Below are 24567 nucleotides of genomic sequence, written 5' to 3'. Positions count from 1 at the left end.
CAAACCCGTATCCGGGAGCGTAATCATAGCTTCAAATGCATTAGCATAACGCAACTTTTCCCAGTAGAGGTATATCAAGAATTTTTGATATACTAAAAGCTCTATTGTTAGATTGTTTTAACTATTCCTATAGAAATGGTGGTCTGTCAGGTACACAGCAGGAAGGTCTAATTTCTCTATTATTAAAACAAGACCCAGATGGCAAATATAAAGACCCAGTCTATCTAAAAAACTGGAGGCCCCTTACACTTCAATGCTGTGATGCAAAAATACTAGCACTCGTAGCACTCAGATTTGAAAGGGTTTTACCAGGTATTGATCAGACAGGTTTTTTTACATGGACGATACATTGGAGATAATGCAATCTATGCAATGCAATGCAATCTATGCAATCTGGTTTCAGAGCTGGTCATGGGTGCACCTCAGCCACGCTCAAGGTCCTAAACGACATCGTAACCGCCATCGATAAGAGACATTACTGTGCAGCCGTATTCATCGACCTGGCCAAGGCTTTCGACTCTGTCAATCACCACATCCTCATCGGCAGACTCAACAGCCTTGGTTTCTCAAATGATTGCCTCGCCTGGTTCACCAACTACTTCTCTGATAGAGTTCAGTGTGTCAAATCGGAGGGCCTGTTGTCCTGGCCTCTGGCAGTCTCTATGGTGGTGTCAAAGGGTTCAATTCTTGGGCCGACTCTCTTCTCTGCATACATCAATGATGTCGCTCTTGCTACTGGTGAGTCTCTGATTCACCTCTACGCAGACGTTACCATTCTGTATACTTCTGGCCCCTCTTTGGACCCTGTTTTAGCCTCCAATACCCTACTCAATAAATTGGATGCATTCTATCACAGTGCCATACGTTTTGTCACCAAAGACCCCTATAATTTAGCCCACCACTGTACGCTCTCGTTGGCTGGCCCTCGCTTCATACTCGTCGCCAAACATAGCCCATCTATAATTTAGCCCAAACAACTACCTCTTCCCCTACTGTATTTATTTATTTATTTTGCTCATTTGCACCCCTTTATTTCTATTTCTACTTTGCACATTCTTCCACTGCAAATCTACCATTCCAGTGTTTTACTTATTTTCGATATTGTATTTACTTTTTTTGCCTTTACCTCCCTTATCTCACCTCATTTGCTCACATTGTATATAGACTTATTTTTCTATTGTATTATTGACTGAATGTTTGTTTTACTCCATGTGTAACTCTGTGTTGTTGTTTGTGTTGAACTGCTTTGCTTTATCTTGGCCAGGTCGCAGTTGTAAACGAGAACTAGTTCTCAACTTGCCTAACTGGATAAATAAAGGTGAAAAAAAAAAAATAAAATAATAATAATAATAATATTATACGACAACTTAGAAATAATTGAAACATATAAGAAGCTAGGAATGGTATTTATAGCGGAAGTTGAAAAGGCATTTGATAAAGTAAGACTGGATTTTATTTATGAATTATTGGATTTAATTATTATTTATCAATTTCGGTAATTCTTTTATAAAATGGGTATAAATAATGTATAGTAACCCCAGGTGTAGAATAGTAAATAACGGCTACTTCTCAGAGAGTTTTGAATCATCAAGAAGAGTTAAACAAGGGTGTCCGCTGTCACCATATCTATTCGTTATGGCCATCAAAATGCTAGCTATTAAAATCAGATCCAATAACAACATTAGAGGATTAGAAATCCAAGGCTTAAAAACAGAGGTGTCCATGTATGATGATGACTCTAGTTTTATATTAAGTCTGCGAGCTAGATCCCATGTCTCATTGAAGGTCTAGATAAACTTTTCTGGACTAAAACCTAATTTTATTTTATCTTTATTTTACTAGGCAAGTCAGTTAAGAACAAATTCTTATTTTCAATGACGGCCTAGGAACAGTGGGTTAACTGCCTGTTCAAGGGCAGAACGACAGATTTTGTACCTTGTCAGCTCGGGGATTTGAACTTGCAACCTTTCGGTTACTAGTCCAATGCTCTAACCACTAGGCTACCCTGCCGCCCCAATTATGATAAGTGTACAATAATACGTATTGGATCTTTATAAAATACAACTTTTACATTACCCTGCAGTTTACCTATAAAATGGGCTGATGGTGAAGTAGACATACTTGGTATTCATAACACAAAATATATAAATAAGCTCTCCATAATGAATTTCAATACAAAACTTGTAAAAATAGACAAGATCCTGCAACCATGGAGAGGTAAATACCTGTCTATTTATGGAGAAATTGCCCTGATTAACTCCTTAGTCATATCTCAGTTTACTCACTTACTTATGGCGCTGCCTACTCCTGGTGATTTCTTTTTCAAATAATATGAGCAAAAAATAAAACATGCCAATCTATATAATGAATATATATAATGAATATGAATTGGGTGGGTTGAGATAATTAAATATAAAAGCACTCAATCTCTCTAAAAGCTTCACTTATTCAAAAGTTGTATTTGAACCCTAAATGGTTCTCAAGTAGATTAATAAGAAAAGCTTTTTTTTTTTCATTGTTTAAAAATGGCATTTTTGCCTTTAGGCAGATTGCTCATTGTCTCATTTTCGATTAATTGAAAATGATACTTTTTTCAAAGTACCTCTCTGCATTGCAGAGCTGGCTACAATTTCAATTTCATCCCCCTGAAAAGATAGAACAAATATTACAACAAATATTATGGCTGAACTCAAATGTGCTGGTTGATAAAATACCTGTATTTATGGGAAAGATGTTTGAAAAGGGTATTTTGTTCTTAAGTGATATTGTAAATTGGAATGGTAGAGTTATGTCCTTCATGGAGGTCTGCTCAATCCAAGAGTACAACCAATTGATTACAGCATTGCCCCAAAAATGGAGGAGGCAGGGGGAGGAGGTAGGGAACTGGTCTGTCTGCCCAATATAAAGGATCAAAACTAGGAATAAAAATAGCATAAATAGGAAAGTATACCAGTATACCAACAAAATGTTGAATATTTGGGGCAAAAAATCATTGAAGCTCTGCAGATTTTGTTGTGAGGATACAGAATCAATAGACCATTTATTTTGTTATTGCCCTCAGGTAGCCTGTTTCTGGTCTCAGGTTCAGGAATGGCTGAAAATGAATAGCATTGATCTAGAACTGACCCTAGAAATAGTACTGTTAGGAGATCTGGAGAGACCGGTTCAGTCAATTACTAATATACTAATACTCTTAGTAAAAGTATTTATCTTCAACTCACAATCTGTGGATTCTATTCAATTAGATAGATTGAAAATGTACGATAAAAATCACAGCATAGTTGAAAGATATGTGTTAAGTAGAATCCCGAAGTGGGTGGCCAGTAGAGATAGATGGGATGGGCTGAGGAAATGGTTGGGATGTGGAATTGGAGACAAATGGGAGTAGAGTTGCTGTGCGGGAGATAGAATGATGGTCAAAGATCAATGTTTTTTTAAGTCTAAATACAACATCATAAAAAGTATGTTTGAATGACACTGTGTTTTTACAACTAATGCCGGTTTGCCTGAGGCTGATGCCGTGCAGGTGTTTGTACACATGCATATACACACAGTCTCATTCAAATAAACGCATACAAGAACACACACATAAATTGAATAGTGCCAGACATGCACACAAACATATACAGTTGGCATTGCTTTTATGATTCTAGTTGTCTTTGATGTCCTTTGTTTTAAATTGATAGACTTTAAATAAAAACATTTTTGCATTGTTGTTTGCTGTTTTCTTCTATCTTTTATTTTTTTTCTCTTTAGTTCAATCTCTTGGTTGTTGGGGCATTGCGGGGTTCTTGGGGGTGGGGAATGGAATTAATTGTGTTTTTTATTTTTCTTCTTGGGGGACTGTGGGAGGGGTCTTGAATGGTTGAGGGACAGGTATTGGGGAACTGTGGGGGGATCTTAGAGGGTTCGAGTTCATGTTTTTTTGGACTGGTGGGAGATCTGTCAACGTGCCCTTGAGCAGGGCATTGACCCTGGATGCCTCTGTGTGTCACTTTGAATGGGAGTCTGTTGGATGATTGGTATGATGTAGTTGTTGAGCGGCTTTACTGCAAGTATATTGTATGTTTCGAATATTCAATAAAATAAAATAAACAAATAAATATGACAAAATAATGAAAAAACAAAACCAATAAAAAATCAACAAAAAAACTCCAGCAGTGTGCCAGACTATGCAGTGGATATCTGCACATTGGCAGCTGAGGGTGCCTGGAACGTGGAAGCGCTGTTCGACATGTTCCTGCACGGAATATCGGAGGAAGTAAAGAACAAGCTTGCAGCCTGGGAACTACAGACGGATCTCGACTCGCTCATCGCCCTAACCATTTGGATCGATGGGCGACTACGGGAGTGAAGGAAGGAGAGGAGGTGCGATTTCACTCGCCCGCCCAAGCCTCACCTCCGAAGCATTCCGGAAGTCCCCTACGGCTCGGTTGCCGAGAGAACCCGAGGCTACCCGATTTCCCCCGAGAGTCTCCAAAGTCTGCCGATTCACCTCTTCCCGAGCCGATGCAACTAGGCAGAGCTAGGCTGTCCCCAGCCGAACGGCTAGACAGGCTTCACACGAAGAGTTGCCTGTATTTCTGGTCATTTCGTCTCCACTTGTCAACTGAAAGACAAGGCTCAACAGTAGGAGCAAGTACTTCGGTGGGCCATACAGAGAACTTTTCCTCTCCCCTTACTTGCACCCCTTTTCATGCCATCTTGCTGTGGGGAAACCAGTTGAAATCTCTCCGGATACTCATCGACTCTGGGGCCGTTGAGAGCTTTATGGATGCTACCCTGGCGTCCGAGCTGGGCATCCACACTAAAGTAGTGGTATCTAGGCATGTAACCCCCAGCCTGAGCAGTAGTGTTATCTAGGGATGTAACCCCCAGCCTGACCAGTAGTGGTATCTAGGGATGTAACCCCCAGCCTGACCAGTAGTGGTATCCAGGGATGTGACCCCCAGCCTGACCAGTAATGGAATCCAGGGATGTAACCCCCAGCCTGGCCAGTATTGGTATCTAGGGATGTAACCCCCAGCCTGACCAGTAGTGGTATCTAGGCATGTAACCCCCAGCCTGACCAGTAGTGGTATCTAGGGATGTAACCCCCAGACTGACCAGTAGTGTTATCTAGGGATGTAACCCCCAGCCTGACCAGTAGTAGTATCTAGGGATGTAACCCCCCAGCCTGACCAGTAGTGTTATCTAGGGATGTAACCCCCAGCCTGACCAGTAGTAGTATCTAGGGATGTAACCCCCCAGCCTGACCAGTAGTGTTATCTAGGGATGTAACCCCAGCCTGACCAGTAGTGGTATCTAGGGATGTAACCCCAGCCTGACCAGTAGTGGTATCTAGGGATGTAACCCCCAGCCTGACCAGTAGTGGTATCTAGGGATGTAACCCCCAGCCTGACCAGTAGTGGTATCTAGGGATGTAACCCCCAGCCTGACCAGTAGTGGTATCCAGGGATGTGACCCCCAGCCTGACCAGTAATGGAATCCAGGGATGTAACCCCCAGCCTGGCCAGTATTGGTATCTAGGGATGTAACCCCCAGCCTGACCAGTAGTGGTATCTAGGCATGTAACCCCCAGCCTGACCAGTAGTGGTATCTAGGGATGTAACCCCAGCCTGACCAGTAGTGTTATCTAGGGATGTAACCCCAGCCTGACCAGTAGTAGTATCTAGGGATGTAACCCCCAGCCTGACCAGTAGTGTTATCTAGGGATGTAACCCCAGCCTGACCAGTAGTAGTATCTAGGGATGTAACCCCCCAGCCTGACCAGTAGTGTTATCTAGGGATGTAACCCCCAGCCTGACCAGTAGTGGTATCTAGGGATGTAACCCCCCAGCCTGACCAGTAGTGGTATCTAGGGATGTAACCCCCAGCCTGACCAGTAGTGGTATCTAGGGATGTAACCCCCAGCCTGACCAGTAGTGGTATCTAGGGATGTAACCCCCAGCCTGACCAGTAGTGGTATCCAGGGATGTAACCCCCAGCCTGACCAGTAGTAGTATCTAGGGATGTAACCCCCAGCCTGACCAGTAGTGGTATCCAGGGATGTAACCCCCAGCCTGACCAGTAGTAGTATCTAGGGATGTAACCCCCAGCCTGACCAGTAGTGGTATCTAGGGATGTAACCCCCAGCCTGACCAGTAGTGGTATCCAGGGATGTGACCCCCAGTCTGACCAGTAGAGGTATCCAGGGATGTGACCCCCAGTCTGACCAGTAGTAGTATCTAGGGATGTAACCCCCCAGCCTGACCAGTAGTGTTATCTAGGGATGTAACCCCCAGCCTGACCAGTAGTGGTATCTAGGGATGTAACCCCCAGCCTGACCAGTAGTGGTATCTAGGGATGTAACCCCCAGCCTGACCAGTAGTGGTATCTAGGGATGTAACCCCAGCCTGACCAGTAGTGGTATCTAGGCATGTAACCCCAGCCTGACCAGTAGTGATATCTAGGCATGTAACCCCCAGCCTGACCAGTAGTGGTATCTAGGCATGTGACCCCAGTCTGACCAGTAGTGTTATCTAGGGATGTGACCCCAGTCTGACCAGTAGTGGTATCTAGGGATGCAACCCCCAGCCTGACCAGTAGTGTTATCCAGGGATGTAACCCCAGTCTGACCAGTAGTGGTATCTAGGGATGTAACCCCCAGCCTGACCAGTAGTGGTATCTAGGGATGTAACCCCCAGCCTGACCAGTAGTGGTATCCAGGGATGTGACCCCCAGCCTGACCAGTAGTGGTATCTAGGGATGTAACCCCAGCCTGACCAGTAGTGTTATCTAGGCATGTGACCCCCAGTCTGACCAGTAGTGGTATCTAGGCATGTAACCCCCAGCCTGACCAGTAGTGGTATCTAGGATGTAACCCCCAGCCTGACCAGTAGTGGTATCTAGGGATGTAACCCCCAGCCTGACCAGTAGTGGTATCTAGGATGTAACCCCCAGCCTGACCAGTAGTGGTATCTAGGCATGTAACCCCCAGCCTGACCAGTAGAGATATCTAGGCATGTAACCCCCAGCCTGACCAGTAGTGGTATCTAGGCATGTGACCCCCAGTCTGACCAGTAGTGTTATCTAGGGATGTGACCCCCAGTCTGACCAGTAGTGGTATCTAGGGATGCAACCCCCAGCCTGACCAGTAGTGTTATCCAGGGATGTAACCCCCAGTCTGACCAGTAGTGGTATCTAGGGATGTAACCCCCAGCCTGACCAGTAGTGGTATCTAGGGATGTAACCCCCAGCCTGACCAGTAGTGGTATCCAGGGATGTGACCCCCAGCCTGACCAGTAGTGGTATCTAGGGATGTAACCCCCAGCCTGACCAGTAGGGTTATCTAGGCATGTGACCCCCAGTCTGACCAGTAGTGGTATCTAGGCATGTGACCCCCAGTCTGACCAGTAGTGGTATCTAGTCATGTGACCCCCAGTCTGACCAGTAGTGGTATCTAGGCATGTGACCCCCAGTCTGACCAGTAGTGGTATCTAGGCATGTGACCCCCAGTCTGACCAGTAGTGTTATCTAGGGATGTGACCCCCAGTCTGACCAGTAGTGTTATCTAGGCATGTGACCCCCAGCCTGACCAGTAGTGTTATCCAGGGATGTGACCCCCAGTCTGACCAGTAGTGGTATCCAGGGCTTTGTTGTTTCATAACAGAATGGAGATAAATGTGTTTGAGGCCCATCAATGGGCTACCTTTAATTCAGTTGTAGATGTTGATGTAGATGAATGGTACAGTAACAATGCAGTACTCACAGGTTTGTTTTCTCTTGAAGATCCTGTGTGACTCATGCCATATGGTCACATTGTCATCATGCAGCTTGTACATTCGCTCCTTTTTCCAAGAGGAAGACTTTACTTTCATCAGCTTTCCCCCCACCAGCAGGAACTGAAGGTCCACATCGCCCTCTAAACCTAGTGGGGTCACACAGAGGTTAGAGGTCAGGCAGACATTAACCGTCACATAAAAGTGCTGCATCATTTGGCTCCCAAACGGCTCCTCATTCAAAATGCTTGAAAATCGACCTAGAACCAAAAATGGTTGATAAGGTTGTTAAGTTTGTTGTGGGTGTTAATGTTGTTAAGTTTGTTGTGGGTGTTATGGTTGTTAAGGTTGTCATGGTTGTTATGGTTGTCATGGTTGTTAAGGTTGTCATGGTTGTTATGGGTGTTATGGTTGTTAATGTTGTTATGGGTGTTATGGTTGTTATGGTTGTTAATGTTGTTATGGGTGTTATGGTTGTTAATGTTGTTATGGGTGTTATGGTTGTTATGGGTGTTATGGGTGTTATGGTTGTTAATGTTGTTATGGGTGTTATGGTTGTTAATGTTGTTATGGGTGTTATGGTTGTTAATGTTGTTATGGTTGTTATGGGTGTTAATGTTGTTATGGGTGTTATGGTTGTTAATGTTGTTATGGGTGTTATGGTTGTTAATGTTGTTATGGGTGTTATGGTTGTTAATGTTGTTATGGTTGTTATGGTTGTTAATGTTGTTATGGTTGTTATGGTTGTTAATGTTGTTATGGGTGTTATGGTTGTTAATGTTGTTATGGGTGTTATGGTTGTTAATATTGTTATGGGTGTTATGGTTGTTAATGTTGTTATGGTTGTTATGGTTGTTAATGTTGTTATGGGTGTTATGGTTGTTAATGTTGTTATGGGTGTTATGGTTGTTAATGTTGTTATGGGTGTTATGGTTGTTAATGTTGTTATGGGTGTTATGGTTGTTAATGTTGTTATGGGTGTTATGGTTGTTAATGTTGTTATGGGTGTTATGGTTGTTAATGTTGTTATGGGTGTTATGGTTGTTAATGTTGTTATGGTTGTTATGGTTGTTAATGTTGTTATGGGTGTTATGGTTGTTAATGTTGTTATGGGTGTTATGGTTGTTAATGTTGTTATGGTTGTTATGGGTGTTATGGTTGTTAATGTTGTTATGGGTGTTATGGTTGTTAATGTTGTTATGGGTGTTATGGTTGTTAATGTTGTTATGGTTGTTATGGTTGTTAATGTTGTTATGGTTGTTAATGTTGTTATGGGTGTTATGGTTGTTAATGTTGTTATGGTTGTTATGGGTGTTAATGTTGTTAATGTTGTTATGGGTGTTATGGTTGTTAATGTTGTTATGGTTGTTAATGTTGTTATGGGTGTTATAGTTGTTAATGTTGTTATGGTTGTTATGGTTGTTATGGGTGTTATAGTGTTATGGTTGTTATGGTTGTTATGGGTGTTATAGTGTTATGGGTGTTATGGTTGTTATGGTTGTTATGGGTGTTATAGTGTTATGGGTGTTATGGTTGTTATGGGTGTTACAGAAGAAGATCTTCAAAGGTAAGGCATGAATTATATCGTTATTTCTGAGTTGTATGTCGCGAGTTGTATGTCGTGAGTTGTATGTCGCAAACTCTGATTTTCATGAGTTTGTATGCGGGGTGCTGTCCTCAGATGATCGCATGGTCTACTTCGCCGTAAAGCCTTTTTGAAATCTGACACTACAGCTTGGTTAACAAGAAGTTAAGCTTTATTTTGATGTATTATACATGTATGTTTTGTGAATTGTTATTATGAGTGTTTCTGTTTTTCTATTTGGTGCCCTGCAATTTCACTGGATGTTGTCAAATCAATCCCGTTACCGGGATCTTTTTAAGGTTGTTATGGGTGTTATGGGTGTTATGGTCGTTATGGTTATTATAGTGCTATGGGTGTTATAGTGTTATGGGTGTTATGGTCGTTATGGTTATTATAGTGCTATGGGTGTTATAGTGTTATGGGTGTTTTGGTGTTATGGTTGTTATGGGTGTTATAGTGTTATGGTTGGTATGGTTGTTATGGTAGTTTTGGGTGTTATGGTTGGTATGGTTGTTATGGTAGTTTTGGGTGTTATGGTTGTTATGGGTGTTATAGTGTTATTATTGTTATGGGTGTTATAGTGTTATGGTTGTTAATGTTGTTATGGTTGTTAAGGGTGTTATAGTGTTATGTTGTTAATGTTGTTATGGGTGTTATGGTTGTTATGGGCGTTATAGTGTTATGGGTGTTATTGGTGTTATAGTGTTATGGTTGTTAATGTTGTTATGGTTGTTATGGTTGTTATGGTTGATATGGGTGTTATAGTGTTAATGTTGTCATGGTTGTTATGGTTGTTATAGTGTTATGGTTGTTGTGGTTGTTATGGTGCTATGGGTGTGGTGTTATGGTGTTATGGTTGTTATGGTTGATATGGGTGTTATGAGTGTTATGGGTGTTATAGTGTTATGGTTGTTGTGGTTGTTGTGGTTGTTATGGTGCTATGGGTGTGGTGTTATGGTGTTATGGTTGTTGTGTGTGTTGTGGTTGTTATGGGTGTAAAGGGTGTTATAGTGTTATGGTTGTTAATGTTGGTATGGTTGTTATGGTAGTTTTGGATGTTATGGTTGTTAATGTTGTTATGGGTGTTATAGTGTTATGGTTGTTATGGGTGTTATAGTGTTATGGTTGTTGTGGTTGTTATGGTGCTATGGGTGTGGTGTTATGGTGTTATGGTTGTTGTGTGTGTTGTGGTTGTTATGGTGTTATAGTCTTATGATTGTTGTGGTTGTTATGGTGTTATAGTCTTATGATTGAACAAAGGGTGTGAGGGTGTGTGCACACTATTCATAACCTTTAGTCTGAAGTCATGCAGTCATCATGCACTGTTTGAATGAACGTTTCTAAAGGCTTTCCCAAGAAACCTTGGGAAACAATTAAATGTTGACTGCAGAGTAGGTCTGTCTGGCAGAATGATGTCATAGTGATTTGTATCAATCGCGGGGTAATTGTTTTGAGTAGGTTCTGTCTGGCAGAATGATGTCACAGTGATTTGTATCAATCGCGGGGTAATTGTTTTGAGTAGGTTCTGTCTGGCAGAATGATGTCACAGTGATTTGTATCAATCGCGAGGTAATTGTTTTGAGTAGGTTCTGTCTGGCAGCATGATGTCATAGTGATTTGTATCAATCGCGGGGTAATTGTTTTGAGTAGGTTCTGTCTGGCAGAATGATGTCATAGTGATTTGTATCAATCGCGGGGTAATTGTTTTGAGTAGGTCTGTCTGGCAGCATGATGTCATAGTGATTTGTATCAATCGCGGGGTAATTGTTTTGTAAACTCCGCCACCACATGTAGCCTACACTAACACCACTATCCAAACACAATGGTCTCTTGCTAGGCATTCATTTAATTAAAGGACAAAATATAATTGTTTATTGTTCCCAGACCTCAAAAGTGGTCTCCTGATTTGGTTTAAGAATTGTTGTGAACTTAGAATAATGTAGCTTTTCTATTAACAACGTGTGATTTTGAGAGTGAACCTGAAAAAAAAACAAGAAAACTGGGAAAAATAATACTGTGAAAATTTAATTTACCAAAAGATAAAACTGATATTATAGGGCCCTACAAAGGTGATTGTACAAAATCAATAACAATAAAACCCTTTTGAGAATTTCCCCCTCCAAACAATCAATGCAAATATGATATTGTCAAGTTAAAATGTCATTATAGGATGTAGGATACCTGTTTGGGAGGGTAAATGTCAAAGGGAATCCCAACCACGAGCTGCCCAGTGACACAAGGCTGCAAGTCGAGCTAAATGACTTATATGCACCCTCTGAGGCAAGCAACACTGAAGCATGCATGAGAGCAGCACAAGTCTGTAATAGCTATCTGTTTCAAGCAGACCACCATAGTCCCTGTGCCCAAGAATACCAAGGGAACCTGCCTAAAGGACTTACTGACCCGTAGCACTCACATCTGTAGCCATGAAGTGCTTTGAAAGGCTGGTCATGGCTCACATCAACTCCACCATCCCGGCCCCCTAGACCCACTCCAATTTTCATACCACCCCAACAGATCCATAGAGGACACAATCTCTATTGCACTCCACACTGCGCTTTCCCACCTGGACGAAAGGAACACCTACGTGAGAATGCTGTTCATTGACTACAGCTCAGCGTACAACACATCAAAGCTCGTCACCAAGTTTAGGACTCTGGGTCTGAACACCTCCCTCTGCAACTGGATTCTGGACTTTCTGGCGTGATGACCCAAGGTGGTGAGGGTAGGCAAAATCACCGCCAAAACACTGATCCTCAACATGGGGGCCCCTCAGGGCACGTGCTTAGTCCCCTCCTGTACTGCCTGTTCATCCACCACTGTGTGGCCAAGCACGACTCCAAAACCATCATTAAGTTTGCAGGCGACACAAAGGTGGTAGGCTTGATCATCGACAACGATGAGACAGCCTAAAGTGAGGAGGTCAGAGACCTGGCAGTGTGGTGCCAGGACAACAACCTCTCCCTCAATGTGATCAAGACAAAACAGATGCTCGTGGACTACAGGAAAAGGATGGCTGAGCAGGCCCTAACCTCTACCATTATAAACACAATCCTAACCACTACCATTATAAACACAATCCTAACCTCTACCATTATAAACACAATCCTAACCACTACCATTATAAACACAATCCTAACCTCTAACATTATAAACACAATCCTAACCTCTACCATTATAAACACAATCCTAACCTCTACCATTATAAACACAATCCTAACCTCTACCATTATAAAACCAATCCTAACCTCTACCATTATAAACACAATCCTAACCTCTACCATTATAAACACAATCCTAACCTCTACCATTATAAACACAATCCTAACCTCTACCATTATAAAACCAATCCTAACCTCTACCATTATAAACACAATCCTAACCTCTACCATTGTAAATATGACCTGATCAGTTTATATGGGACAGATTTCCCATTGGTTTCCTTTACTTTTAGCAGTGGATAGTTTCTGTTCCTATCTTTAAGCTGACTAATCCGTTTCCAGTGAGACATGGAAACTCAGAGAGACATGCTCTTTAAAAACAGACTCTTTATCCATCCACTATACCGACCTCTAACCAATATAAACACCAGCTAATAACAGTCAGTCAGTCTGCCAGCCAGTTAGCCAGACGGTCGGTCGGCCAGTCAATCAGCCAGCCAGTCAGTCAATCGGTCAGCCAGTCAGTCAGCCAATCGGTCAGTCAGCCAGTCGGTCAGTAATCCAGTCAGCCAGTTGTTTTGTCGGTCAGTCATCCAGTCAGCCAGTCGTTTAGTCGGTCAGTCAGTCAGTCAGCCAGTCAGTCAGTCCGTGTGTCTGTACCCATGTTTGGGTGTAATGAAACATTGCAGTATTTTTAATTACAACAGTATTTACATCTGCAGTAGTAACGGTGGGGCTAGTCTGGGGCTTTACAACCCTCATTTAAAGGGGCAATCTACAATTTTACATCCATTCTTAGCTTATAAATAAAAAATATACACCAATTGATTCCTGAAATATATAACTTATAAATGCCTTATAAATGCTTAGTTCAACTGTCACACTCCATGAGAACCCAAAATATAAGCTTGTTTTACTCCAATGTTTGTAAACAAAGTACATGTAAACAAACACTGTACAGCCTCAAAACATGTTTAAAAAGATCCTGTTACTGTAATATCATGGATGGTCAATCCTTGCATCCATAGCTATGTTTATGAATTTGAGAGTGATTATCTTTCTCCAGCACCCTGCTTTGTACACGCTCTGTTAATGTTTCAATTGCTGATTGCTGCTTTATTGTAAATAATGTAAACAAGGCACCTTTTATACACACAGCCCAACCTGAACACATCTTACCCTGAACATATCCTAACATGAATGCAGCACAACATGAACACAGCTCAACCTGAACACATCTTACCCTGAACATATCCTAACATGAATGCAGCCCAACATGAACACAGCCCAACATGAACACGGGTCAACGTGAACACGGGTCAACGTGAACACGGGTCAACGTGAACACGCGTCAACGTGAACACGGGTCAACGTGAACACGGGTCAACGTGAACACGGGTCAACATGAACACGGCCCAACGTGAACACTGCCCAACCTGAACACGGCCCAACCTGAACAGCCCAACCTGAACACAGCCCAACCTGAACACAGCCCAACCTGAACACAGCCCAACCTGAACACAGCCCAACCTGAACACAGCCCAACCTGAGAGCGCTACAGTGGAAGGTGGTGGAAGGAAAGAGAGGACTGCAAGGTGGTGGTAGGAAAGAGAGGACTGCAAGGTGGTGGCAGGAAAGAGAGGACTGCAAGGTGGTGGTAGGAAAGAGAGGACTGCAAGGTGGTGGCAGGAAAGAGAGGACTGCAAGGTGGTGGTAGGAAAGAGAGGACTGCAAGGTGGTGGAAGGAAAGAGAGGACTGCAAGGTGGTGGCAGGAAAGAGAGGACTGCAAGGTGGTGGCAGTAAAGAGAGGACTGCAAGGTGGTGGTAGGAAAGAGAGGACTGCAAGGTGGTGGCAGGAAAGAGAGGACTGCAAGGTGGTGGAAGGAAAGAGATGACTGCAAGGTGGTGGAAGGAAAGAGAGGACTGCAGGGTGGTGGTAGGAAAGAGATGACTGCAAGGTGGTGGAAAGAAAGAGAGGACTGCAAGGTGGTGGAAGGAAAGAGAGGACTGCAAGGTGGTGGAAGGAAAGAGAGGACTGTGGCAAAGATGTTTTACATCTTCATAAAACATTTTTCATTTTCTTCAACAAAGAATGTTTGCAGGAAAAAGAGAAATTCAGCAAAGATAGAAAAACCTGTCAGTAACAGCAACATGAAGAACCCTTAGACGTAAACCAGTGTTGTTCTCATAGTTGATCTGTTGGCTGTTTCTATATGAACCACAGGCTGACCAGCAGCACTGCAGAGATGAGTGTGTTTTCCTGACAAGTGTTGGAGGGAAAATAAAGCATTCCACATTCTAACCCTAACGCCAAACCAGATGTAGATGTTACTGTGAAAAGTTGAAAAGTTTTACGTCCTAGTCCTAGTGCTTTGTGCCAGACAGAGTTTACAAAGTGCTCCCTTGATGATTAAACAGCTCCATAACAATCACATATTGCATTCTGGGAGCTCAACAGCCACACCACAGTCGTCTAAACATTGTTTACAACAGTTACAGTATAAAGACACCCTATAGGCATATTGTAACTGGGACTGAAAGGGACTTTCTCACTGGGACTTCCTGTGTAAATAAATAGATCTAGATTCCATGGGACTTCCTGTGTAAATGTTATTATTTTATTTCACCTTTAACCATTTAACCAGGTAGGCTAGTTGAGAACACCTTTATTTAACCAGGTAGGCTAGTTGAGAACACCTTTATTTAACCAGGTAGGCTAGTTGAGAACAAGTTCTCATTTGCAACTGCGACCTGGCCAAGATAAAGCATAGCAGTGTGAACAGACAACAACACAGAGTTACAGATGGAGTAAACAATAAACAATTAACAAGTCAATAACATAATAGAAAAAAAGGAATCTATATACATTGTGTGCAAAAGGCATGAGGAGGTAGGCAATAAATAGGCCATAGGAGTGAATAATTACAATTTAGCAGATTAACACTGGATAAAGAGTGGGTCATTTAAAGAGATCTGGTCTCACTGGGACTTCATGTGGTCCTGTGTGGCTCAGTTCGTAGAGCATGGCGCTTGCAACACCAGGGTTGTGGGTTAGATTCCCACAGGGGACCAGTACGAAAAAGGTAAGAGAACGTGTGCACTCACTACTGTAGTGGCTCTGGATAAGAGAGTCTGCTAAATGACTCACTACTGTAGTGGCTCTGGATAAGAGAGTCTGCTAAATGACTCACTACTGTAGTGGCTCTGGATAAGAGAGTCTGCTAAATGACTCACTACTGTAGTGGCTCTGGATAAGAGAGTCTGCTAAATGACTCACTACTGTAGTGGCTCTGGATAAGAGAGTCTGCTAAATGACTCACTACTGTAGTGGCTCTGGATAAAGAGAGTCTGCTAAATGACTCACTACTGTAGTGGCTCTGGATAAGAGAGTCTGCTAAATGACTCACTACTGTAGTGGCTCTGGATAAGAGAGTCTGCTAAATGACTCACTACTGTAGTGGCTCTGGATAAGAGAGTCTGCTAAATGACTCACTACTGTAGTGGCTCTGGATCAGAGAGTCTGCTAAATGACTCACTACTGTAGTGGCTCTGGATCAGAGAGTCTGCTAAATGACTCACTACTGTAGTGGGCCTGGATCAGAGAGTCTGCTAAATGACTCACTACTGTAGTGGCCCTGGATCAGAGAGTCTGCTAAATGACTCACTACTGTAGTGGCTCTGGATCAGAGAGTCTGCTAAATGACTCACTACTGTAGTGGCTCTGGATAAGAGAGTCTGCTAAATGACTCACTACTGTAGTGGCTCTGGATAAGAGAGTCTGCTAAATGACTCACTACTGTAGTGGCTCTGGATAAGAGAGTCTGCTAAATGACTCACTACTGTAGTGGCTCTGGATAAGAGAGTCTGCTAAATGACTCACTACTGTAGTGGCTCTGGATAAGAGAGTCTGCTAAATGACTCACTACTGTAGTGGCTCTGGATAAGAGAGTCTGCTAAATGACTCACTACTGTAGTGGCCTGGATCAGAGAGTCTGCTAAATGACTCACTACTGTAGTGGCCCTGGATCAGAGCGTCTGCTAAATGACTCACTACTGTAGTGGCTCTGGATCAGAGAGTCTGCTAAATGACTCACTACTGTAGTGGCTCTGGATCAGAGAGTCTGCTAAATGACTCACTACTGTAGTGGCTCTGGATAAGAGAGTCTGCTAAATGACTCACTACTGTAGTGGCTCTGGATAAGAGAGTCTGCTAAATGACTCACTACTGTAGTGGCTCTGGATAAGAGAGTCTGCTAAATGACTCACTACTGTAGTGGCTCTGGATAAGAGAGTCTGCTAAATGACTCACTACTGTAGTGGCTCTGGATAAGAGAGTCTGCTAAATGACTCACTACTGTAGTGGCTCTGGATAAGAGAGTCTGCTAAATGACTCACTACTGTAGTGGCCTGGATCAGAGAGTCTGCTAAATGACTCACTACTGTAGTGGCTCTGGATAAGAGAGTCTGCTAAATGACTCACTACTGTAGTGGCTCTGGATCAGAGAGTCTGCTAAATGACTCACTACTGTAGTGGCTCTGGATCAGAGAGTCTGCTAAATGACTCAAATGTAAATAAATCCCTACTGTTTGTTTATTTATTCTATGTACTGTATGTTAATGTCGTCCACGTGACTGATTCATGTAATATAGTATAAAAGGCTCATACTATCCTGATATTTTGTCATTACGACATGCCTTCATATTACCAATACTATTTTCATGGCTAATTTTCTACATTGTTGAGCCATTTTAGGATTTGATGCGGCATTCCTGCACACTCCTTGCGGGAAAATGCTCCAATCACAATTGTAGGCATGGGTGGCGGTGGTGTCCCTTGCCAAAAGAAGATCCAGGAGTAGTACTTCGTCTACCGCCAGCCTGTGTATTCAGCAACTGCCATGCTATGTCTTTGCAATAATATAACAGACTGCCCTGAAAGCCGACAGACAGGTAACACCTCGTGTTCAGGAAACCCTACCTAAGAGTTTGCCATTCTCCTGTTCTCGCGTGCTCTTGGAACACCTCCTCTGATTTAGTCTTTTTCAGACATTTATGCGAACAATACATCAGGAACACCTTTCACTTCTCTCCTCTAATATATCCCGATGCTACCGATGCTACCGATGCTTCCTTTAGAAATTTGCAAAAATAAGCTCAAAAGCCATGACATTCGCAGGTCTGCGAGGACAAGGCGTGTTCCCTACACTGCAAAAAATAATGATAACGCTTCATTTTAAGGGGTCTCTATTACAGGGTAATAACACTGAGACAACAAGTAAGACACAGCCAAGACAACACAGGAGTGGCTTCGAAACAAATCTCAATGTCCTTGAGTGGACAAGAAATTTGCATCCTGTAGTACTAACTCCCAAAATTTCTAGGACACTGTAAAGTCCATGGAGAATAAGAACACCTCCTCCCAGCGCCCACTGCTCTGAGGTTAGGAAACACTGTCACCACATTCTTATCGGCAGACTCAACAGCCTTGGTTTCTCAAATGACTGCCTCGCCTGGTTCACCAACTACTTCTCTGATAGAGTTCAGTGTGTCAAATCGGAGGGCCTGGCAGTCTCTATTGGTGTGCCACAGGGTTCAATTCTCAGGCCCACTCTCTTCTCTGTATACATCAATGATGTTGCTCTTGCTGCTGGTGATTCTCTGATCAACCTCTATGCAGACGACACCATTCTGTATACTTCTGGCCCTTCTTTGGACACTGTATTAACTAACCTCCAGACAAGCTTCAATGCCTTACAACACTCCTTCCGTGGCCTCCAACTGCTCTTAAATGCAAGTAAAACTAAATGCATGCTATTCAATCGATCACTGCCCGCACCTGCTCGCCCATCCAGCATCACTACTCTGGACGGTGTGTCTACTAGAGGTCGACCGATTATGATTTTTCAACGCTGATACAGATTATTGGAGGACCAAAAAAGCCGATACCGAATAATCGGCCGATTTGTATTTATTTATTTGTAATAATGACAATTACAACAATACTGAATGAACACTTATTTTAACTTAATATAATACATCAATAAAATCAATTTAGCCTCAAGTAAATAATGAAACATGTTCAATTTGGTTTAAATAATGCAAAAACAAAGTGTTGGAGAAGAAAGTACAAGTGCAATATGTGCTATGTAAGAAAGCTAACGTTTAAGTCCTTGCTCAGAACATGAAAGCCGGTGGTTCCTTTTAATATGAGTCTTCAATATTCCCAGGTAAGAAGTTTTAGGTTGTAGTTATTATAGGAATTATAGGACTCTATACCATTTGTATTTCATTAACCTTTGACTATTAGATGTTCTTATAGGCACTTTAGTAGTGCTACTGTAAAAGTATAGTTTCCGTCCCTCTCATTGGCTCCTCCCTGGACAACGACAACAGCCACCATCGAAGCAACGTTACCCATGCAGAGCAAGGGGAACAACTACTAAAAGGCTCAAAGCGAGTGACGTTTGAAACGCTATTAGCGCGCACCAACTAGCTAGCCATTTCACTTCGGTTACACCAGCCTCATCTCAGGAGTTGATAGGCTTGAAGTCATAAACAGAGCAAAGCTTGAAACACAACGAAGAGCTGCTAACAAAACGCACGAAAGTGCTGTTTGAATGAATGTTTACGCGCCTGCTTCTGCCTACCACCGCTCAATCAGATACTTAGATACTTGTATGCTTGTATGCTCAGTCAGATTATATGCAACGCAGGACACGCTAGATAATATCTAGTAATATCATCAACCATGTGTAGTTAACTAGTGATTATGATTGATTGTTTTTTATGAGATAAATTTAATGCTAGCTAGCAACTTACCTTGGCTTACTGCATTCGCGTAACAGGCAGTCTCCTTGTGGAGTGCAACGAGAGAGCGGCAGGTTGTTATTGCGTTGGACTAGTTAACTGTAAGGTTGCAAGATTGAATCCCCCGAGCTGACAAGGTGAAAATCTGTCGTTCTGCCCTTATAACGAGGCAGTTAACCCACCGTTCCTCGGCCGTCATTGAAAATAAGAATGTGTTCTTAACTGACTTGCCTGGTTAAATAAAGGTATATAAAAATACATATATAAAAAAAAATACAAATCGGTGCCCAAAAATACAGATTTCCGATTGTTATGAAAACTTGATATCGGCCCTAATTAATCGGACATTCCGATTAATCGGTCGACCTCTACTCTGGACGGCTCTGACTTAGAATACGTGGACAACTACAAATACCTAGGTGTCTGGTTAGACTGTAAACTCTCTTTCCAGACTCACATTAAGCATCTCCAATCCAAAATGACATCTAGAATCGGCTTCCTATATCGCACCAAAGCATCCTTCACTCATGCTGCCAAACATACCCTCGTAAAACTGACCATCCTACCGATCCTCGACTTCAGCGATGTAATCTATAAAATAGCCTCCAGCTCAACAAACTGGATGCAGTCTATCACAGTGCCATCTGTTTTGTCACCAAATCCCTATATACTACCCACCATTGCGACCTGTACGCTCTCGTTGGTTGGCCCTCGCTTCATACTCGTCGCCAAACCCACTGGCTACAGGTTATCTACAAGTCTCTGCTAGGTAAAGCCCCGCCTTATCTCAGCTCACTGGTCACCATAACAGCACCCACTCGTAGCACGCGCTCCAGCAGCACTAGTCACCCCCAAAGCCAATTCCTCCTTTGGTCGTATTTCCTTCCAGTTCTCTAATGCCAATGACTGGAACAAACTGCAAAAATCTTTGAAGCTAGAGACTCACATCTCCCTCACTAGCTTTAAGCACCAGCTGTCAGAGCAGCTCACAGACCACTGCATCTGTACATAGCCCATCTGTAAACAGCCCATCTATCTATCTACCTATCATCCCCATACTGTATTTATTTAACTTGCTCCTTTGCACCCCAGTATCTCTACCTGCACATTCATCTTCTGCACATCTACCATTCCAGTGTTTAATTGTTATATTGTAATTACTTCACCACCATGGCCTATTTATTGTCTTAACTTACCTCATCTGCACTCACTGTATATAGACTTTTTGCTTTCTTTTGTTGTACTGTATTATTAACTGTATTTTTGTTTATTCCACGTGTAACTCTGTGTTGTTGTATGTGTCGAATTGCTATGCTTTATCTTGGCCAGAACTTGTTCTCAACTAGCCTACCTGGTGAAAAAAAATAAAAGAAAGAAGCCAAAGCCAGGACTTGAACATCTCTGGAGAGACCTGAAAATAGCTGTGCAGCAACGCTCCCCATCCAACCTGACAGAGCTTGAGAGGATCTGCAGAGAAGAATGGGAGAAACTCCAAATAGAGTTGTGCAAAGCTTGTAGCATCACACCCAAGAAGACTCAAGGCTGTAATCGCTGCCAAAGGTGCTTCAACAAAGTACTGAGTAAAGGGTCTGAATACTTATGTAAATGTGATATTTCCAGTGGGTTATGGGGTATTGTGTGTAATGTATCTGTAACGTATGAAAATGTAGAAAAAGTCAAGGGGTCTGAATACTTTCCGAAGGCACTGTACATTTTTGTATTCTTCTCATGCCTCTTAAGGGGAAAGGAATCTAAAAGTAGCTGAAAGCAATCCGATTACTTTTCTGAGTTTGGGTAATCCAAAAGTTACATAGTTACAAATGTTGGACAGGTAACTAGTAACTGTAATGGATTACATTTAGAAAGTAAGCTACCCAACCCTGGTGGTGAGTCAGTTGGACATAGTTCACATGTTAAGTAGTATCTGGTAATTACTGCTCTGTCCTTCCTTGTTAATTTAAGTGTAAATTGGAGTTAAATGAATGTACTTTTTTTTGGTTAGGATAAGGTAAGACAAAATCAAGGGGTATATCAATGACTGTGGCCACTGTTAATTGCAGTCAGATACAGCAAGTTGCAGCCTATCCAGCATACAACAACGCCTAAGGTGCATTGGCTACCCTTTATCACTTATCATTCACAGAAGGAAGGAGCTGTCTCCTGGGATGTATTCTCCCTGGTTGGCTGCCTCTCTCTACCTGCTCCCTGGTTGGCTGCCTCTCTCTACCTGCTCCCTGTTTGGCTGCCTCTCTCTACCTGCTCCCTGGTTGGCTGCCTCTATCTACCTGCTCCCTGGTTGGCTGCCTCTCTCTACCTGCTCCCTGGTTGGCTGCCTCTCTCTGCCTGCTCCCTGGTTGGCTGCCTCTCTCTGCCTGCTCCCTGGTTGGCTGCCTCTATCTACCTGCTCCCTGGTTGGCTGCCTCTCTCTACCTGCTCCCTGGTTGGCTGCCTCCTCTCTGCCTGCTCCCTGCTCCCTTTGGCTGCCTCTCTCTACCTGCTCCCTGGTTGGCTGCCTCTATCTACCTGCTCCCTGATTGGCTGCCTCTCTCTGCCTGTTGGCTGCCTGTTCTGGCTGCCTCTCTCTACCTGCTCCCTGGTTGGCTGCCTCTATCTACCTGCTCCCTGGTTGGCTGCCCTCTCTACCTGCTCCCTGGTTGGCTGCCTCTCTCTGCCTGCTCCCTGGTTGGCTGCCTCTCTCTACCTGCTCCCTGGTTGGCTGCCTCTCTCTACCTGCTCCCTGGTTGGCTGCCTCTCTCTGCCTGCTCCCTGGTTGGCTGCCTCTCTCTACCTGCTCCCTGGTTGGCTGCCTCTCTCTACCTGCTCCCTGGTTGGCTGGCTGCCTCTGCCTGCTCCCTGGTTGGCTGCTCTCTCTGCCTGCTCCCTGGTTGGCTGCCTCTCTCTACCTGCTCCCTGGTTGGCTGCCTCTCTCTACCTGCTCCCTGGTTGGCTGCCTCTCTCTGCCTGCCTCCAGACATAATAATATCTGATCTGGCTGCACACAAACATGTTGTTGCTCATCAATAAACCACATTGTTCATTCCAAACGTTAAGTATTTATTCTACTTATTCTTTCTGGGACAATAACGACCATTACTTTGTCCTTGGTTTAACACCTGCCCTACACAAGACTCAGGACAACACTCTCAGTCAGTCAGTCAGCCCCACACAAGACTCAGGATAATAATCTCAGTCAGTCAGTCAGCCCTACACAAGACTCAGGACAACACTCTCAGTCAGTCAGTCAGCCCTACACAAGAAGCAGGACAACAATCTCAGTCAGTCAGCCCTATACAAGACTCAGGATAATAATCTCAGTCAGTCAGCCCTACACAAGACTCAGGATAATAATCTCAGTCAGTCAGCCCTACACATGACGCATGACAACAATCTCAGTCAGTTAGCCCTACACAAGACTCAGGACAACAATCTCAGTCAGTCAGTCAGCCCTACACAAGACTCAGGATAATAATCTCAGTCAGTCAGTCAGCCCTACACAAGACTCAGGACAACAATATCAGTCAGTCAGTCAGCCCTACACAAGACTCAGGATAATAATCTCAGTCAGTCAGTCAGCCCTACACAAGATGCAGGACAACAAAATCAGACAAACAAATCACATTCCACTCAAGCATTACTGGTCACAACGCCCATTGGGGAATGGGATCAAACGGATGTTGTAGTGGTTCGGGTAGTAGAGCATAAAAAAGAAGGTTCTCTAAATATGAACAGATATCACACAATAGTCCATATATCTGCAGCTCAACCTACCATGTTTTCCCGCTTTGCCGTTTGATTCCATTCGGATTCGATAAGATCAGTCCCAAATTGCCTGTGCGTAAAATCACTCCACAGGTCAGAAATGACGCGCACGTACAAATCCAAGGGTCTCTATGGATAAATAGCAAAGCGGCGATAGAAAGCGTTGGGCACTTTCGGCTGCGGATTAGATCCAGGCAGACAGTGCGCAAAGTAGCCGGTAGTCTACAGCATAACCAGTACGAAGTATGCGCCTTGCCCTTCAGCCCAACCAGCCAACACCCTCCGCACCGCCACACCGGTCGGACGGGTGATCGTATTGCAGCCTGGGCTAGGCTACACCTCTTCATGGAATTCCTGACGCAGGGGAAATTCTGATTTGTTTTTCAATACATATTTCTACTGCTGTGTGTCTTTGTGTTTCCTTGCACTGGAACAAGACACAAGGCTAAATTAATCACGGTTATGCCATGGAGACAAAGGACAGTCCTTACTCAAGGGACAGTCCTATCCGGGATCCTTGGGACGTCCTTACTCTAATCCCTAACCATAACTTTTATTTTACCATAATCTTAATCTTTACTTTAACAATTTTGAATGTCAACTTCAATGGCATAGGGACATCCAAAGGACCCAGAATAGCAAGGACCCTTCATTACCCACCGTCTCTGACTTTACCCGAAGCCAGTAGCTACCTTGACTCTCTACTCGACCAATCGTTGAGTGGAAAGTGAAATGGAAGCACTACAAATAAATGTAATGTCAATTCGTAGTAAAGCGAATAATAATACATTGTCAACACGCATTGATTGGTATTGCAAAATAATGATGCCTTGTTAATGTTTGTGAATGTCACCAAAAATCATACTTTTGCTATAATTTATGTAACGAATGACCTCTACTGGTGTAATTTGGAACTGAATGCTTAATTGTGTTGTGTGTCTTCACAATAATGCCAGGTAGAAATCAAGTCCCATGTGTCCTGTGTCAGTTCATGGTCATAATGCTTTACAGTGAGTTGGTCTCCCCAATAATGCCAGGGAGAAATCAAGTCCCAGGTGTCCTGTGTCAGTTCATGGTCATGATGCTTTATTAGGTTGATGACACAGAAATGAACAGTGAAACATATTTTATTTCAAGGTATGAGAGGAAGAGATGTCACAGACTATCCAATAAAAACCTATTCATTCTCCCCATGGCAGGTCACAGACCCACAGGCTATCCAATAAAAACCTATTCATTCTCCCCATGGCAGGTCTCAGACCCACAGGCTATCCAATAAAAACCTATTCATTCTCCCCATGGCAGGTCACAGACCCACAGGCTATCCAATAAAAACCTATTCATTCTCCCCATGGCAGGTCACAGACCCACAGACTATCCAATAAAAACCTATTCATTCTCCCCATGGCAGGTCTCAGACCCACAGACTATCCAATAAAAACCTATTCATTCTCCCCATGGCAGGTCTCAGACCCACAGACTATCCAATAAAAA

General features: G+C 43.3%; 1 protein-coding gene across 1 annotated transcript in view; it reads right to left on the bottom strand.

Annotated features, from left to right (window-relative positions):
• The window catches only part of LOC115122774 (1-phosphatidylinositol 4,5-bisphosphate phosphodiesterase delta-1-like), a 118823-nt gene extending 95353 nt beyond the window's left edge, over positions 1-23470 (bottom strand). Inside the window, exons 1-2 of the mRNA XM_065007706.1 lie at positions 23083-23470; positions 7751-7909 (exon numbers count right to left, since the gene is read on the bottom strand). Coding sequence (XP_064863778.1) covers positions 7751-7909; positions 23083-23113 — 190 coding nt within the window. The 5' untranslated portion in view covers positions 23114-23470. The remainder of the gene's footprint in view (positions 1-7750; positions 7910-23082) is intronic.
• Positions 23471-24567: the final 1097 nt, after the last annotated feature.

Source organism: Oncorhynchus nerka, linkage group LG22, assembly GCF_034236695.1.
Source record: "Oncorhynchus nerka isolate Pitt River linkage group LG22, Oner_Uvic_2.0, whole genome shotgun sequence".
Lineage (NCBI taxonomy): Eukaryota > Metazoa > Chordata > Actinopteri > Salmoniformes > Salmonidae > Oncorhynchus > Oncorhynchus nerka.
This window is presented reverse-complemented; position numbering and strand designations above follow the sequence as displayed.